Source organism: Chlamydomonas reinhardtii, chromosome 2, assembly GCF_000002595.2.
Source record: "Chlamydomonas reinhardtii strain CC-503 cw92 mt+ chromosome 2, whole genome shotgun sequence".
Lineage (NCBI taxonomy): Eukaryota > Viridiplantae > Chlorophyta > Chlorophyceae > Chlamydomonadales > Chlamydomonadaceae > Chlamydomonas > Chlamydomonas reinhardtii.
Genome location: NC_057005.1, coordinates 3,201,218 through 3,216,971, shown reverse-complemented (window position 1 = coordinate 3,216,971; position 15,754 = coordinate 3,201,218). Strand labels below are relative to the sequence as shown.

At 63.2% G+C, this 15,754-nt stretch overlaps 3 protein-coding genes across 3 annotated transcripts; 2 read left to right on the top strand and 1 right to left on the bottom strand.

Annotated features, from left to right (window-relative positions):
- The first annotated feature begins 357 nt into the window (after positions 1-357).
- On the top strand, positions 358-3,137 carry CHLRE_02g095073v5 (uncharacterized protein). Its single transcript, XM_043059543.1, has 2 exons — positions 358-643; positions 919-3,137. The coding sequence occupies exons 1-2, from the start codon at positions 472-474 to the stop codon at positions 1,794-1,796; spliced, it is 1,050 nt and encodes a 349-aa protein (XP_042927175.1). The 5' UTR covers positions 358-471; the 3' UTR covers positions 1,797-3,137.
- A 404-nt stretch (positions 3,138-3,541) lies between these two features.
- Positions 3,542-6,156, bottom strand: CHLRE_02g095072v5 (uncharacterized protein). The gene is made up of 5 exons (XM_001702102.2): positions 5,914-6,156; positions 5,698-5,804; positions 5,180-5,263; positions 4,768-4,830; positions 3,542-4,339 (listed from the first exon to the last, which is right to left on the bottom strand). The coding sequence occupies exons 1-5, from the start codon at positions 6,035-6,037 to the stop codon at positions 4,283-4,285; spliced, it is 435 nt and encodes a 144-aa protein (XP_001702154.1). The 5' UTR covers positions 6,038-6,156; the 3' UTR covers positions 3,542-4,282.
- A 111-nt stretch (positions 6,157-6,267) lies between these two features.
- On the top strand, positions 6,268-15,741 carry CHLRE_02g095071v5 (uncharacterized protein). The gene is made up of 17 exons (XM_043059542.1): positions 6,268-6,832; positions 7,111-7,396; positions 7,598-7,719; positions 8,009-8,162; positions 8,581-8,655; positions 8,862-8,939; positions 9,269-9,355; positions 9,709-9,798; positions 10,316-10,402; positions 10,796-10,900; positions 11,240-11,389; positions 11,655-11,787; positions 12,452-12,593; positions 13,148-13,226; positions 13,445-13,675; positions 14,091-14,210; positions 14,659-15,741. The coding sequence occupies exons 1-17, from the start codon at positions 6,363-6,365 to the stop codon at positions 15,085-15,087; spliced, it is 2,838 nt and encodes a 945-aa protein (XP_042927174.1). The 5' UTR covers positions 6,268-6,362; the 3' UTR covers positions 15,088-15,741.
- Positions 15,742-15,754: the final 13 nt, after the last annotated feature.

Sequence of the window (15,754 nt, the reverse complement as noted above, 5' to 3'; positions counted from 1 at the left end):
GGAGGACGCGGACGGGGATGTGTCAGGGGCGGTACACCCTGTCACCAGCCGTTGGTCGCTTTTCCTCTCGCCAGGCGCGATGCATTGTCCGCAGTATACGCTATCAACGTGACTGGGTGCCGGGACTGCGTAGAGCAGTGAGTGCCCTGAGGCGACGGTTGCTCCGAAGCCAGCGCGAACAAGGGAACATACCTCATCTGCTGTGTGGATGATTCAAAATGATGACCTCTATCCAGCGCACATGACAGCGGCACCGGGCCGGCTTCCGGCGAGAAGGCAAATCGAGTGAGGCCGATTCGCAATCGCTTCTCCTAGACAGCGCTTCTCCTGCTCCATAAACAGTTTGCTCTACACAAAGTGATAAGGAACTCATAACCACATATCCTCGAAGCTAAGTATAAGCAGTCGCACAATCACGCAGTAGTGAAGCGCCGTTTTTCACTTCACGTTTTGAGCCACCAGCTGCGAAACATGACATCTGTGCTACTACCTTGCCAGAAGCGGGCAGCTCTGCTTAGCTCCAGCAGCGGGAGACGGCCTCTCAATTTGCTCGCGGCCCATGCCCGCTGCGCGCCACCGCGGGCAGCGGTGACTTGCCGAGTATCTGCAGTGGCGTCTGTGTCCTACGAAGTCGCGGATGAAGGTGAGGAATGTGGCGAGGCGCGGGTTGTCCGATTTGAGCGGTAGCTACCCAGGTGTCGGAGAGGAGCGCCACTGGGCGCGCTCGATGGCCGGGACTGAAGCACTAAATACCGCATTTTATCTTGCGGGATGCCAGTGCGGAAACGAGGACATTCTGAGGTAACGGTCCTCGCACTACTGGGCGTCCTCACACTCCGACGCCTCCCACCGTGAGTCAAACTCGCCCTCTGACTCGCCCTTTCATCTGTTGCTCCCGCCCTCCCTTCTCGCTCGCAGCTGTCCTGCGCTCGCTGGAGCGGCCCGCCAACAACATCGTCTCGCTAAGCCCGCGCCGCCAGCCGCACTTCATGGCGGTCAAGGAGCCCACCAGCTGGGTCCCCTCTTTGCTTCCCGGCCCATCCGCCGAGGAGTCCAGCGGCCTCGACTTCGTTGACCTGGTCAAAACCCCCCGGGCAGAGGTCCAGGCCCGGCTGCAGGACGCTTCCACGTACCTCATGCTCGGCTGCGCCAACGGCGTGCTGCCGCGCTCCTCGTCATCAACAGCAACGGCGCCGGTCAACGTGCGCGCGCTGACGCGCTTCCGCAACAACGTCACGCGCAACCTGTCGCCCGCCATCGCGGTGTCCTGCAGCGAGGCCATGCAGGCCGCCAAGGCCGCCACCAAGCGCCGCGTGCAGGAGCTGCTGGAGCAGCAGCGCGCAGCCACCGGCGCCATCGGCGGCAGCAGCGGCGCTGGCCCCGGCGCCATCGCCTCCTCGGCTGTCTCGCAGGTGACCTGCCGCTTCGTGGTCGCCTCGGCGTCCGTAGAGCAGCCGCTCGAGACGCCGTTGCCGGCGCTGTGTGTTGCCGGCGTTGCCGGCGAGGGTGCGGCGGCCCCGGTCATTGTGGTTGCGGCGGACGTGTCGGCTGTGTCCTCACCGACAGAGGCGGCGGAGTCGGCCGCGCAGCAGCAGGAGGCGGTCGCGCCGTCGGCCAGCCACGGCGCGCCCAGCTTGAGTGGCGACGACCTGGATGCGTTGCGGCTGCAGCGGGCGGAGGAGCACCTCGCCGTGGCTGTGGGCGGCGGCGGCAGCGGCCGGCGGCGCGGCAGCCGCGGCCGCGGCCTGGCTGGCGCAGGCCGCCTGCAGGACAAGTCGGATGCGGCTTGGATCTGAAATTCTGAAGGAAAAAACTGTTGGACAGGATCGTGTTACATAACTAGAGCGGAGCGTTGATCAGCGATGGAATGGCGCTTGCGGCTTTTGCGGCGATGCGAGAGCTGGTCGCTCGTGTCACGGCTCGGTGCAGAACAACGGCGAATGCGCGGGCAGCGTTTGTTGTGATTTTGGTATTGATTCGCCTTACTGGATACAAACGCACATATGGTACTGTCTTCTGGTCCAGTGTTTGCGCGGCGTTCAGGTGGCCGTGGAGGAGTGGAAACCGGCGTGCGCCGCAGCAGATGCTGCCGCGTGCTTGGAATACTACCCCCAAGCTAGCTACTTCGTACAAATGGATACAGTCCCGAATGTTTGTGAGCTGCAAGATTCGCAGTGGCGCGTCCTTTGATGCCTTTTGTATGACTTGTTTGGGGTTTTGCACAAGAGTACAGGAACCAGGCCGTCCCGAGTGATGGTTGATTCATGCTTTTTGCCCCGAAAGCCGGGGATGAACAATGACGGTCTCCTTGAGCGCAGAAGCGCACAGGAGCCGGGCAGGCTGGAAGCGTGGACGGAGGCGGGCTTGCCAAATAATACCTCGAATAAATGCCACGGCGCAAAAGCGCTGGAAGCTGAGGATGCGCGGTTGTGAAATCCTGGGCGTGAGTTACACGTTGCAGCGTCGAGTCACTGAGTGTATGTCATGCGTCGAATGGAAGCGTGTGTAGCAGGTTTAGTGCCCGAGGTAACGCGGGTAGAGTAATATGTGTGTGTGTGTGTGTGTGTGTGTGTGTGTGTGTGTGTGTGTGTGTGTGTGTGCCGGCCGACAATCAAGAAGGCTGTGCTGGGAGGTAGAGCGTGTGTGGCCGGAGGCTAGGTACAATGTGTCTGTCTGTCGCGAGTGGGTGTGTTCGTCTTCGTGTCACCACGATGACGTGTACCGCATTTTGGCTTCTGTATTTCGTGGCTGTGGCACATGGCGCGGCTTGACGGTCTATGAATTTTGGTTTGAGGGACTGGGCTTGACCTAGGATTCTTATGCTTGCTTTGAGCGCTGACAATTTTACGGCTTCGTCTTTGGAGCTAAACACGGCAGTAATGCCGCGGATGGGTGCAGGACGGGCAGACAGGGTGCAACCCGGCTGTCCTGCATAGCGCATATGATGAGAAGGACGTTGTGGCCACTGGCCAGTGCGCAAGGGGTGCGGGCGCCTGCCGCAGTTGGGCAAGGCGCCCCCTGCACGTGGTGCCCTTACTAAGGGTGCTATGGATGCGGTAAGGGGCAGGTTGGCGTGGTGCAACGTAGTTAACGTGGTGTAAGGGGTGTGGGCACCTGACGTGTAACAAACATGCGAGGTACTTGAACGCTGTGCATACGGTACGGTCCGCGGCCCCTGCCACACGCGCTAGCAGTGCCGAGGGCTAGCAGCACAGCCGCGCGGAGGCGGGCACGCGGGTGTGCCGAAGTGGCCAACGGACACATCCGGCCAGCGCCCAGACCCAAAAGGCACAAGGCCTCAAGAACACAGTACAGCTGTACAGTAAATGAGATTTATTGTGAGACAGCCCTCATCAGAGACAACGGCAAGTGCCCTCTGCCCCTGTCCTCTGCCCCTCACGGCCTGTCGGCCTCAAACACGGACTGACGGACAGTGTGTTGCTGGCTATGTCGGCGTTTGTCGATTAGGCTTCGGTCTGTAGTGCAGCACTGCGGCAGCACACGCCGTTCCCCATCTCCCCCTGATGGCTTCTACATTTGCCTGCCTTGCTTGTTACAAGCGTACTACAGTCCCATGTCTTGAGCACTGCCTGACACTCGTTCACCTGGGTGTCCAAAGGACAAGGAACCCCGAGCATATGCTGGGCCACGAGCTCCAACTCCAAGCCCCGGCTGCACACCGGTTGCCGCACACCCAACACGTTTTGGTAGTACGCCACCGCCGTGTGCTGGACTCCTACCTGCCAGCTTCTGTCCCTGCCCTGCTCTACAATGCCACCCACCTCCTACACACACCCGGCCCCGCCATGACAGCAACCACCGCCCCGCAAATAAGCTGCTGCATCTAGCAAACGCTGTGCCTGCCCTTCAGGCTCCTGCACACGAAGAATATAAACTTACACACCTGCCTGCTCCTGCGCTGACTAGTCAAGCCTACACGCCGCACAGGAAGCATGCGGCCTGGTACACATGATGAAAGGAAGTCACGCCACCCGTCACACCTCCCGCCACGAGCCATTCAAAACGACGCGCGCGGCGGATGCCTCCGCGGCAACCCCCGCCCGTCCTCCATCCTTCCCAGCACGCACCCGCCTCGCCACTACGGCAAGGCTTCGCGGCCGCTGTGCATGCCAATCAATAATGCAATGTCAGAAGTCCAAGTCAAAGTCAGAAGCCAAAATCCAAAATCAGAAGTCACGAGTCAGTCCCCATTCCCCAGCTTCCGCTGCATCCACATCTGCACCCACATCCGCGTGCCCCACACAGCCGCCTGGCGCGTGGCTCAGTGGTTCAGCTTTGTCGTGTAAGGCCCCACGCCTCCGTTGCTCTTGACATATTCCTGTGTACCGCAGGTGGTGAGGCAAGGGGGCACAGGCGCGTGAACATACCACGATTGCACACCACTTACAACAAAGCGGTCAGCCTTATGACCTGAAGGTTAAGGGCAAGGACCTGCGGCCTTCTGCCTCCCCCTCCCGCGCGCGTCGCTTGTTCGGTTGCCCACACACAACACGCGTTTGCATACACGCGTTTGCCTACACGCACGTGCGCGCGCAGAGGTCGTACGGCCCAGTCCACCACCCGCCTCCCACACCACCCAAGCCCTGGTCCTGGTCCTGAGCCACGCCATCCACACACAAACACAACCGCCACCATGCCGCCCACCCACGGGTCAGCCCAGCGCAGCGGCCGCCGCCGCACCGCCAGCCTAATAGCCCCGGCCCCCGCCACGCCCCCAGTCCAGCCCCGCTGCCGCCACGGCCTCACCTGTGCGTACTCCGTGACGTCGCACACATTGTGCTTGTGGTCAAACATGGGGTTGGTGTTTTGCTGCGTTGTGTGGCGGGGGACAGGGAAAGCGCCACGTCAGGTTGCGGGTGGGCAGCAGGTGATGCAGGTCCGGCAGTGCTGCTGACGTAGCAACACAGCCTCGTCGACCCTACACATCCCCTGCCTACATCATCCAGAGCTTCACCAACACTCCAAAATACCCTCCCTTCTCCTCCTCGAGCTCCTCCCCCTACCCCTCTTCCGTCGGTCCTTCCCCTGCTTTCCCTCTTCCTCCCCCCTCCCTCTCCTTTCCCTCCCCCTCCTCCCCCTCCTTTCCTCCCCTCCGTTCCTCCCCCAACTCTCCTAACCAGACCAAACCAGACAGAACAACACTTCAGACCCCACTCACGTTCTGCACGCGATGGAAGAAGCCGTACTCCATGTTGCCGGTCACCGGCAGCGCGTAGCGGTCCACAGGCAGCTTGTCCACGTCCTGTGGGAAGTGTGTGCGAGAGGTAGGGAGGGAGAAGGGCGTGTGTGTATGGGCATCGCAATGGAGTCAAATGCGTCCGGCACGTGGGTCACTCGGGGGCACACCCCCTCCTGCCATGGGGCTCGGGGGGCGTTCTTAGGGGGCCATGGCTGGGCTGCCGTACTAAGGGAGAGGAACCGCACGGCACCGTGCGCGCTGTGTTTATGGCTTCGCAGGCCACTTCGGGGCGCACCCTGTCCCGCCATGGGGCCTGGGAGGCACGCAAGCCCAGAAAGCCGTACAGCAGGCGCAGATGCAAACAGGCGGTGTTGTGGGCCGTAGCTGAGCGGGCGAACGGGCGCCACCCGAGACACGTGAGCGCCGGGTTTGCGCGGTGGGCCATGGGGCCTGGGCGGCCTGCGGGCGGGGGGCGAGCACATGGGTTGCCGACTTGCCTTAGCCGCAGCGAGGTTATGTAGCGTTTGCGTGGCAGCAGCGATGGTGGACGCGTCCGGGTTTTGCGTGGGCACGGTCCGGTTGGGCTTCTCCGGTAGAACGTCCACTGCAGCGCAAGCGGGAGCGGGGTTAGCGGTGCGGCTGAGGGGTCGATGCGACGAGACGAGACACATTTGCATGGCTCGTGGCCCAAGACGGTGGCCGTGTCGACTCACTTTTACGGGGGTCTGTGATGCAGAATTGGTCGTTTAGCTTCAGTGTCTTTGCCTCCTTTTTGACGTGCTCCTCCCAGACCCTGTTTACAGACACTGCATCCATCTTTCCAGCTACCATCGACATTTTTTACTAGTGATTGATGTAAAGCACTAGGCAAAGGCCGAAAAACAGGGGCTCGAAGCTGTTGCCTCCTGAGACTGAAGTGTTGAGCAATAAGAATTCCGAGATAAAGACAGTATTAGTATTGCAATGTAAGATACAGCAATTGGGGTGTTAGCGCTTTTGTTTTGCGGAAGGGCCCACCATGCTCCCATGCAAGCCTACGCGATTGCCGCCAAATCTTTTCCTGAATCCCAGCGCACCGCGCATGACATGTAAATTACTGGGGAAACTTGACGAACGGGCTTTACAGACAGGACTTCGTGACTCTCGGGGCGCCACGTCCTTCATGTTTGGTGTAGACTTGTCTTGCGGATACTTGACCCTCAGACGACTGAACCATACGCACCTTCCGCCAACAGCACCTCTTCACGTGCTAGAGCGTCGGCACGTATCGCCGCGGCTCAGTCCCGGCGCCGCCACAGTCTTCCTCCGTCAAACTCCGCGCTTTCCCGCCAGCCGAGCGGTTGCGCCGGCCGTCCGGGCCTACCCAGCCAGCGCTCTCAGCACCGGCCGCGGCGCAAGCAGCGCCCTCACCAGCGTCGCCGCGAGCAGCGGCGACTGTAGCCACCGCAGCAGCCGCGGTTCCGAGCTTGTGTGCCGCGCTCAGCGCCCTCGCAGCTTCAGCAGCAGCGGCAGTAGCAGCCGGGAGCCGGCCTACGACGCCTACGATTACCCGCTGCCGCAGCAGCAGCTAGAGGCTTGGTACTGGTCGACCGTCGCCGTTAGCGGCACCGAGAGTGGCACTACTAGCACCAGGTATGGCTCGGGGGGATGAGGTGCGGGGATGAGGGGTACGCGGGTGCAGGGTCAGAGGCTTGCAGGTGTTGCGCTTGTGGAGACGATTTTGTTTGGTTATGAGCATGACTTGGCGGCACGGCATATTGATGGCTGCGTGGGATGGTCGAGTGCTTGAAGCCTGCACCCGCACGAACAAGCAAGAAACTGTCGCTGTTAATGCTGTGACTCTCAGCTACCGCCCACAAACGTTCCTTAACCTGACACAATCCGCCTCCTGCCTTCGTCCTGCCAAACAGTGAGGACAGCGGGTCGGAGCAGCCCGCCCTCCAGCGGATCCAACTACCACCAACGGTTAGCGGTTGGCCGACGACGACTCCCCAACCGCCAACGGACGCCAACGGCAACATGGTGCAGGAGGTTGACCCGTTCACTCAGGATCTGAAGCAGGTGGTGGCGGAGGCCGCTGCAGCCGCCAACGGCAGCGGCGCCGCCAACGGTAGCGGCGCCAGCACCTCTGCGGTGGTGGCGGCGGCGGACGACAAGGCGGCTCCGTCGGTGGATGTGACGCGCCACAACTTTGACGTGAGTCCCCACACTTGCCCGGTCAAGTTGAAGAAAACGTGGCCGCGGCCCCTCCCAGCGATGCTTGATCACAGTCTCACTGGAAAGAATGCAGCCCACGGCGCCGTGCGAGCCTAGGTCGCGGCACGCAATCGTGCCCTCAACCAACCCCACCTCACCTCACCCCACCTCACCCCTGCCGCCCCTCCCTCTGTTCCTCAGGCCATGCTGCCGGCGGTGCGGCGCTACCTGTCCGCCTGCGACTTCTTCGCCTTCGACTGCGAGATGACGGGCCTGTTCCTGGACGGACACAACGAGAACTACCTGGACGACATGCAGGACAGGCGGGTGGCGGTTGAGATGTGGAGGTTGAGGCGGTTGGGATGTGGTTGGGGAGTGGTTGATGGACACGTTCTGGTAGCCCGGACTGGCCGCCAGAGCTCTTATGCATCAAGGCTGTGGTGACGACCGGCGCCAAGTGCCAGTGCTGACCGCATCCTGACCCGCACCCCAACGCACCCCAACGCACCCCCACCGCGCACCACACCAAACATCCTCACCGATCCTCACCCACCCTCACCATCCTCACCATCACCCAGCCTCACCCCGCACGTGCGCACCTCACCCACGCAGGTACAACCGCACCGCCGCCTCCGCGCACGCCTACGTGATCAACCAGTTCGGGCTGTCCTGCTTCAAGCGGCTGCGCCCCGACGGCCCCGCCGGCGAGCGCCGCTACGCCGCCGCCACCTTCAACTTCTACCTCTTCCCCAGGCCGCCCGAGGGGGTGAGCGGGGGGTTTATGCAGATACCTGCCCGAACTAAACCAAACAAGCCAAACTAGAGGAGCACAGGCAAAGGCGACAGTTGCAAGGGGAGAGGGGAGGGCACATGGGGACGTGCAGGAGAAGGGGTACGTCCCCATGTGCCCTCCCGGGACGTGCAGAACATGGGAGGGGGCTAGCGCGCGAGCAAAGCAGAGCAGGAGCTGGGGCTGGGCCTTGGGCTGGGGCTGGGGCTGGGGCTTCAGGCGGCGCAGCGGAAGATTTGGAACTAGTGGAGTGTGCGTGTGGCACCCGGGGGGGGGGGGTAAAATGCTGTGGTAACCGGGCCTTTGTCCTGTCTGCGTGCGCGCCTCTAGCAAGCAACCAAGCTCCTGCTCCTCCTGCTCCGCCTCCTGCCGCCTCCTGCCGCCTGCTGCTCAGGGTGCCGCCGCCGCCAACTCGTCGGCGCGGCGCTTCACGTGCGACGCGGGCTCGCTGGCCTTCCTGGCGTCTCAGGTGGGCCAGAGGCCGCAGGCAGCAGGTCAGCAATGTCGGCAGCCGCTCGCTGGCCCGCCTCGAGTTGGAAGCCGTCGGCCTTGGCATCCCACTCATGAAGTATAATAGCATGCGTGGCCTTTTCCTATGAGAGGAGCGTGTGTTTCTGCATGCGTCAAGGCAACCCTCGCTTCCCTACTTCCTGCACCCACCCCCTCATGTCTCAGGGCTTTGACTTCAACCGCTGCATCTACGACGGCGTGCCCTTCATGCCGGTACGGCAGCGAGACGAGCTGCTGCGCCAGGTGGGTACGGCGGCGCGTGGTAGCGCGGTGTACGGCGGCGCGCGGGGCGTGTACGGCGGCACGTGGCGCGGTGTACGGCGGCGCGTGGGGCGGTGTGGCGCACGGCACGGTGCACGACGGCAGGCGGTACAGAAGTTCGGCGCCGTTCCGCCTACTCAATGTGCCTGACATGATCCCACAGGGTCCCACGCGCTGCCGCACGCGTACGCACAACACTGAGTGCACACGTGAGCGCATACACAACACCAAGTTCACTCTTTGCACGTATTCTTCCAAATGCTCTTTTAGCACTGAGTGCACACGTGTGCGCACACACGTACGGTACGCAGGTGGACAGCGACCGGGGCGGCGGCGAGGGCGGCGGCGGGCGGGCTGACGTGGTGCTGAGCAAGCCCGAGGACATCGCCTTTGTGGAGGTGAGCGGGAGTGGGAGAGGCAGAGGGTGCATGTGAGGGTTTGTGATGGAGTAGGGGTTTGGGAGAGGAGGGGTGCAGCAGGGGTTTTGGGACGTGTCAGGGGTTGTGTCAAACACACGGTGCCACGCTACCCGCTCCTGCTTGCCCGCCCCGCTTGCTCGCCCCTGCGCCACGCCCCGCTTGCCCCGCCCAGCCCGTCACCCCCCTCCTCCTCTCCCTGCCACCTGCCACCTCTTGTGCAACGCTGCGCTGTTACGACATTGCCTTCATCTGACTTTCCATGCCTGCAACCCCCTCCCGTCTCCCTGCCACCTCCCATCTCTCTCCCCCGCGCCCTCTCCCTCTCCCTCCAGAACCTGCTGGCCACGGTGCGGCAGTGGCTGGCCGCCGGCGCCGCCGCGCCCCTGGACCTGCCGCCCGTCAGCCGCTACCTGAGACTGCTGGTGGGTGGGGGTTGTGAATACCAGCCCAAACTAAACCAAACGAAAACAAGCGGAGCACAAGCAGAGGCGTTCGTTGCAAGCGATAATACTTATGGGGTATGGGGTGGGGTGGGGTGGTGGTGGCGTGGGATGGGGTGGGGTGGTGGTGGCGTGGGGTGGGCTGGGGTGGGCTGGGGTGGGCTGGGGTTGGGGTGGGGGTCGGATAGGGATTGGAGCGGCAGGGAGTATACCAGAAAGCTTGTGGGCATACGACCGAGGGCAGTAGGTTGTAGTAGATGGGCGTGGGTGGTCGACCTCAGGGGTATGCGTGTTGGTCTGACCAACACCACCCACCCAGTTCGCAGACACACCCACACCCAACTCAACTCCCCCCACCCCCAACTCCGCCCACCCAACCCTCACGGCACTTCATACTCGTGGTTTAATCACTCCGTTCCCCGTGAACGGCTACCCCTCACTCCTGAACACACACGTACGCAACCCTCCCCCCCCCACCCCCCAACACATACACACACAGGCGTACCAGGCGCTGGCCCGGCCCGAGAGCTTCGGCGGCCCCCCTGGCGGCGCCCCCGACTGGCACCCGGGCTTCTACGTCAAGAAGGTGGGGGCGCGGTTTCGGGAGGGGTGATGATGGGCGGGGGTTGTTTCCTGGCCAGTTGGGTCTTGTTCCTGTAGGCAACTAAGTGACACGACAGGGGCCTATTTGCGGAGGCAGGGAGGGCAGTCGCTTGCGGGGTGGGTGAGTGGATGGGGTCACACATCAACCGTAGCTTGGTACGTGCCGTACCGCACTGTACTGTACTGTATTGTACTGCATGTTCAACTCCGTTGCTGCCAGACACTTGTGCTCTGGCGCGCGCGCGGTCTCCATCCCCATCTCCCAACCCCAACCCCTTTCTCAACCTAACTCCCCTACCCCCTCCTACCTACCTGCCTGTCTGCCTGTCTGCCTACCTACCTGCCTGCCTGCCTGCCTGTACCCACCCACCCGCAGGTTTCGGAGCCGGGCGCCTGGACCACCATCCGCCTGGTGCCCTGCCGCAGTGCGGAGGTGGCGGCGGCGCTGGAGGCGCAGGAGCGGGAGGAGAAGAGGCAGCAGGTGCGGAATGGGGTGGTGGTGGGGTGGTGGTGGTGGTGGTGGGGTGGGGTGGGGTGGGGTGGGGGTGGCGAAAGCAGGTTGTGAACAGGGCGGTGCCGCATTGCGGCTGGTGACTTGTGGTGCGCATACCACTTACGGTTCTTGCTGGCTTCTTGGCGTCCACCACTTCAACTGTCCACTCTTTGAACTGACAGAGGCACTGACTGTTCCTGTCCCGCCAACTCAGCCTGCTCCCGCCTCCCCCTCATCACACACCACGCCTCCCCCCCGCGCCCCCCCCAACGACTTCACTTCTTAATTAATCATGAATGTACCGTAACACCCCCCCGCCCCACCCAGATCGCCGCCGCCGCCGGCTTCGCGGCGGTGTGGGAGGCTCTGCGCGAATGCGGGCGGCCGGGCGTGGGCCACAACTGCATGTTCGACGTGGCGTACGGCGTGGCGCAGTTCGGGGAGGGCCGCCTGCCGGCCACCTGGGAGGGCTTCAAGGTGGGCAGGCGGGGGAAGGGTGGGAAGGGGTTGGGTGGGTTGTAATTTCAAGCCCAAACTGAACCACGCCAAGTTGAACGAGTGGGGGGTGTAGAGGATGCGGGCTGCAGGGTGGGGCGGGGCGGGGCTACATGTGTGAGAGCACAAGGGAAGGGAACGCTGCCGATTCGCTCCGTCTGCATGGCTCCAATGCTCCGTCTCCTCCACCTCCCTCTACTCCGCCACCTCGCACCCACCCACCCACCCAACCCCCGCAAACCCCCAGGGCGTGGTGTCGGGCCAGTTCCGCGGCGGCCTGTACGACACCAAGCACATCTGCCGCCAGCTGCCGGCCCTTGGGTCGGACACCAGCCTGGGGGTCATGTTCAGGAGCCTGGCGCCGCAGCCGCCCGGGCAGGGTGAGCCGGCGGAAGGGGAGGGGGAGAGGAGGAGGGGATGTAAATACCAGCCCAAATTAGAGCAAACCGAGCTAAAACGAGCGGAGCACGGGTAGAGGCGTTAGCTGCAAGCGATAATACGTATGGGATGGGGGCCGAGGGGGGGGGGGTTGTGTGCCCAGGCCCGATGACGAAGTCCCATCATCACCAGAAAGGGGGGGGGGCCGGGTCCGAGGGGCCAGGGGAGGGGAGGGGAGATTACGTTCATGGATAGTTAAGAAGGAGCGAAGTTGCAAACGTAGGTGTAGACAACAGGCACGTTGGGAAGGGGGGATGAAACATGAGCGCGGAGGAGGAGGGGCAGGCAAAGGGGCACTGGGGGAGTAATGCAGGCTGGTGGCGGCGCTGGGGGGGGGGGGGGTCTGCTGACGTGGCTGGGCTGTGTGGGCTGTGTGGGAGTCACACCAGGTGTCACACGGGTCCATGCAGGATTGCAGGCACAGTCACGCGCTGGCCAAGATGATGGCAGCCAATCCAATGCCGTTGCCGCATGTCGACCGTACAAACGCCAACAAACCCGTCCTCCTCCTTGACCTTGACCTTGTCCCTCCACCACACCTGCTGTCTACTTTGCTACACTTCTCTGTACCAATCCTTGCAACCCCCTCTCCCCCCCCCTGCACAGCCATCACGCCGCAGCCGACCGCTCCGCCCTCACCCGACGCCCCCGCGCCTCCGCCGCTGCCGGCCAATGTGGCCATCGCGCACGCGCCGGGCTTTGAGAAGTATGTGGACGTGGCCGCCGGCAAGCTAGCACACGAGGCGGGGTGAGCACGCTTTTGGGGGGGGGCGGGGGAGTTGCGGGTGACAGAAAGAGGGGGAGGGGGCGCCAAGAGGAGAGGGCAGGGGCGACAGGGAGGGCGGGTTACCGTACAGGTCCCGGTCCAAATTCCCGTAAATTAAAACCAAAGCCAACATAGTGGAGCCGGATGGGAGGGCGCTGCTCAGCACCGGGTGCAGCTGGTGCTGTTCTCTTCTTGGTGTATCCAGGGGCCATTGGGGTGTGTCGGGCGCGAGGTTGCGGCACCCCGCGGTGTTGGTCCTTTGGTCGGCTCTATGGCATGCCCATTGGGCACGTGTGTGTCCGAACGCATGCAGTTGTGGAATTGGAGCTCGGCCTCGCCATTGACGGCTCTCTCGCTCTAAACCCCACTCTTGGACCCACGCGCCCTCTCTCTACACCCCGCCTCCCTCCTTCTCACACATTACCATCTGCCCCCCCTACTTCGCTGTACCAATCCTTGCAACCCTCCCCCCCCCACTTCTTGATTAATCATGAATGTAACCCTCCCCCCCCCCCCACACACACACACATACGCAGCTACGACGCCTACATGACCGGCGCGGTGTTTGCGGCGCTGGAGGCGGTGGTGGGGCAGGGCGAGGCGGCGGAGGCGCAGGTGAGCCGCAACACCGCACATGCTGACATGCTGCCGTGTCGCATACCCTGCACCGCTGTGTGTGCTCACCAAAACCCCAAACCCCAACCCCCCGCTCCGAAACCCCCGAACCCCCCCCCCCCCGCCCCGTCATCGGTACGCACAACACCACACCTGCTGTCTACCTCGCTACCCTTCTCTGTACCAATCCTTGCAACCCCCCCCCCCCCGCCCGCCAGGAGGGCGTGCCGCCGCTGCCGTACCAGACCGTGGCGCCGTACGTGTGGCGCCTCAACGTGACACGCTCCGACCTGCCGTACGCGCTGCTGCGCCCCTTTGACCCGCGCGACCCCGCCGCCACCACCCAGCCGGTACCGGAGCGGCCGCTGGTGTTCTACCTGGGACAGCTGTGCTACGGCGTGAGGGCCAACGACATCCACCGCGCCTGCGAGGAGGCGGGCGTGGGCAAGGTGGGGGGTTTTGCGGGATGTGTGGGCTGTGTGGGATATGGGAGTGGGGGCGGGGAAGATGTGTGGGTGTGTGTCCGTGTGCGTCATCTGCATCAAGGTGCATGCCACCAAGAAGGCGGGGGCAGGGTCGTGGAACTCCTTCAGAACGCTTCGCAATCCGCTAGAAGCTTATCATGCCGCCGCACGTTTCCGCACACGCAATGACACGCCAGCGCACACACGCATCCCAAAGCTGTGTTCCCCTCCCAACTACTGTACCTAGTCATGACTGGACTCCCCTCTTTGCCTTAAACACACCCAACACGCCCCCTCCCCCCTGCTACTTCTTAACTTATCCTGTTACTTTTTAATTTATCATGAATGTAACCCCCCTGCTTGTATCCTGTTCCTAATGTTTTAACCATGCAACCCCCAGGTGCGCATCACCTTCCTGCCCGGCAACCACGCGCTGATCGAGGTGGGCAGCCCCGAGGCGGCGGCGGCGGTGGCGGGCGGCGCGCTGGAGGCGCAGGAGAACCGGCGCATCGCCAACGAGGTGCGTGCCCGCGGCAGCATAGCGGGTGGGGGGTGGCTGGTGCCGGTGGGGGGTTGTAAATACCAGCCCAAACTAAACCAAAACCAACGAAAACGAGGGAGTGCAGGCAGAGGCGTTAGTTGCAAGCGATAATACTTATGGGATGTGGGCCGAGGCGTCGTGGAGCAGCAGGGGGATTGCGACCTCACGGCTCTCGGGCACCCTCTGTCATGTTTGCCTAACGTTGTGCTCCATGGGTCTTAAAGGCTGGCGGCACCAGTTCATGACAAGTCCTGCGCAGCAATCCCGATCCCGTCACAACCTAACCCGTAACCCCAAACCCCACGCCCCAACCCCACGCCGGCTCACCCAATCCCCAAACCCACACGCCATGCTCCCCCTCTTGTGCTCTAATCACTCCCGTTGTTCCATGAACCGCTAACACCTCCCCCCCCTAACACACGCACAGGTCCTGCGCTACGCCGACTACCGGGCTCGCAAGGATGCCGCGCTGGCCGCCGGTACCTGGCCACTGCCCGGCTACGGCTCTGGCAGCTTCCGGCTTGCAGGCAGCGGCCCCAGCGGCCACCTGCCCTCGGGGGGCCTGCAGCAGGTGCCCAGCTTCGGAGCTGGCGGCGGTGCGGGTGCGGGTGCTGGGGTTGCTGGGCGTGGCGCGAAGCGGCAGCGGGAGGAGGCGGGAGCGGGGGTTGCAGCGGCGGGGGCGCTGCCGGGCGCGGGGTATGCGGCGGCGGCGGCCGCCGCCGCGGCGGGCATTGCGGCGGCTGGCGCCGGCGCGGCAGGGGAGGGGCAGGGGCAGGAGGGCGGTGGCGGTGGTGGTGGTGGTGAGGGGGCTTGGTGGCGGCCCAAATGGCCGCGGTGGCTGCGGTGGCCGCGTTGAAGGGGGGTGCGGGATCCGGCGTGCGTGGCCACCGAAGTGCGTGGGAACCGACGTGTGGGCGTGTGACGCGTCTGATACAGAGCGGTGGAATACAGCGGTGTGGGCAGGTGTGTAGAAATGGGGGTGGGGTGGGGTGGACAGGGAGGAGGTAGTGGCGGCGCATTGCGAGTTGTGACGGCGCTGATGACTGGTTGGCTTATTGCGCCTCAGGCCGTGAGGACCTGGACCAAGGTCAGCAGAGATTGCTGAGTTGAGGAAGTATTGTAGCTGTTTGGGTACCTTGTGTGAGAGGGGATGTTCCCCAATACCACATGTCAACGTGCACGTGACTGGCCCAGGCTGTGACCCGCGTACATATGCGATAGCAGCTGTTGTGTGGAACGGCGCTCATCCGCTCTATTCCGGCTCGGCTCGGAAATTGCTATGCGCAAGCCCATTGTGGCTGGTCGGCCCCCAGCGTTAAGGTGGCTTCAGCGTGAGAAAACGACAGCTGCCATGCGCCCATGCGCTCAGTGCTTTCACACCCATGCCCGCGCTAGTTTTTCGGCAATTTTTGGCACCGTGCTAGAGCCTGGTGGGATTACGGCTCACTGAACATGGCCTCTTCTGGCATCGTGCGCATTCGTTTCTTTGAAGCTGTAAAGCATCGTCGATGACATGGCCTCCC

Bases quoted from the DNA above. Each gene is read 5' to 3' on its own strand.
- CHLRE_02g095073v5 (XM_043059543.1), top strand. From the start codon at position 472: ATGACATCTGTGCTACTACCTTGCCAGAAGCGGGCAGCTCTGCTTAGC. The intron at 644-918 runs GTGAGGAATGTG...TCTCGCTCGCAG, and splicing joins CTACGAAGTCGCGGATGAAG to CTGTCCTGCGCTCGCTGGAG.
- CHLRE_02g095072v5 (XM_001702102.2), bottom strand. From the start codon at position 6,037: ATGTCGATGGTAGCTGGAAAGATGGATGCAGTGTCTGTAAACAGGGTC. The intron at 4,831-5,179 runs GTGAGTGGGGTC...CACACAACGCAG, and splicing joins TCTTCCATCGCGTGCAGAAC to CAAAACACCAACCCCATGTT. The intron at 4,340-4,767 runs GTGAGGCCGTGG...TGCGGTACACAG, and splicing joins ACGTCACGGAGTACGCACAG to GAATATGTCAAGAGCAACGG.
- CHLRE_02g095071v5 (XM_043059542.1), top strand. From the start codon at position 6,363: ATGTTTGGTGTAGACTTGTCTTGCGGATACTTGACCCTCAGACGACTG. The intron at 8,940-9,268 runs GTGGGTACGGCG...TACGGTACGCAG, and splicing joins GAGACGAGCTGCTGCGCCAG to GTGGACAGCGACCGGGGCGG. The intron at 13,227-13,444 runs GTGAGCCGCAAC...CCCGCCCGCCAG, and splicing joins GCGAGGCGGCGGAGGCGCAG to GAGGGCGTGCCGCCGCTGCC.